The 1,014-nt window shown below is 52.1% G+C and overlaps 1 protein-coding gene across 1 annotated transcript in view; it reads left to right on the plus strand.

The window, feature by feature from the left end:
• Nucleotides 1–252: 252 nt before the first annotated feature.
• The window catches only part of NFU1 (NFU1 iron-sulfur cluster scaffold homolog (S. cerevisiae)), a 61,825-nt gene continuing 61,063 nt past the window's right edge, over nucleotides 253–1,014 (plus strand). Inside the window, exon 1 of the mRNA XM_006862932.1 lies at nucleotides 253–328. Coding sequence (XP_006862994.1) covers nucleotides 264–328 — 65 coding nt within the window. The 5' untranslated portion in view covers nucleotides 253–263. The remainder of the gene's footprint in view (nucleotides 329–1,014) is intronic.

Genomic DNA, 1,014 nt, shown 5'->3' on the forward strand with positions numbered 1-1,014 from the left:
ACAGGATCAGCACAAACGTAACAACCAGACAGCAAGAGTGAAGAACTGGGTAGCTTCGCAGAAGCTAGCGGAGTCCTGCGTCCCTTAGAGAGGGCGCATGCGCAAGCGTCTCAGGGTCGGTTCTCAGGTTACCAGTAGGCAGGCAAACGTACCAAATGGTGCACGGCAGGAGCTGATCCTAGCCGCAGGGAGCGCTCTCCCCAGTCGGTCCCCTCTACGCCTGCGCGGGACTTTAGCGCTAGGCCTAAACGTTCTGGATTAAGATGGCGGCGGCAGCGGCCCGGCAGGCCTGGGTAGCTGCGTTCGCTGCCCCGGGGCTGCATAGGCGGTAGGTGACGAGCCCGGAGGCTCCGCATAGGGGTTCTACCGGAGCGGGTGCCGTCTTGCCTCAAGGGGGGTGGGTTCCCTGGACCGAACTTTTGGGGTGAATCCCGTCACCACAATAGGGGATCTTGCCCAGAATTGGATAGCTATCTGTTCGAGCCTAGTCCCAGATGCTGAGGTTGGGACTTCAGCCTCCTCGGTGGGGAAGCTCTTAGAGACTGGTTGAGGTTCCCCAACTTTCCCTCACGTGCATCCCTCTCTCTGTCTTTTAAATATAAAATCAGAATATCATACAGCATGAAAGAGGGGACCTGGCCCCATTTACTCATTTTCCGAGTGAGACCCGGAAAGGTTATGTGACTTATCTAAGGTCACAAGGCTCTTAAGTCATGGAATTCCGATGAGAACCCAGGCCCCTGGATTTCCTGTCCCTCACTTAAAGCCCACTCGTTCCTCACCCTTTCCTTGAGACTTCCCTTTGAATTTAGCCTCCAACATTGGTTAAGTGAAAGACAATTTATTTAAATGGTGTGCCCTGATTTTGCTTCTGAAGCAAAGGGAGAGTTTGCCCTTTTAAGTATTATGTTAATAATTCTCTGGAAGTTTAATGCATTTCCTTCAGTACTTAAGGTGACAGCAGGATTTTGTTGTTGTTAGTCACTTCCCGTCTCCCATATCTGTTGAGTTGTT

This window comes from Chrysochloris asiatica, unplaced genomic scaffold (assembly GCF_000296735.1).
Source record: "Chrysochloris asiatica unplaced genomic scaffold, ChrAsi1.0 scaffold00052, whole genome shotgun sequence".
Classification (NCBI taxonomy): domain Eukaryota; kingdom Metazoa; phylum Chordata; class Mammalia; order Afrosoricida; family Chrysochloridae; genus Chrysochloris; species Chrysochloris asiatica.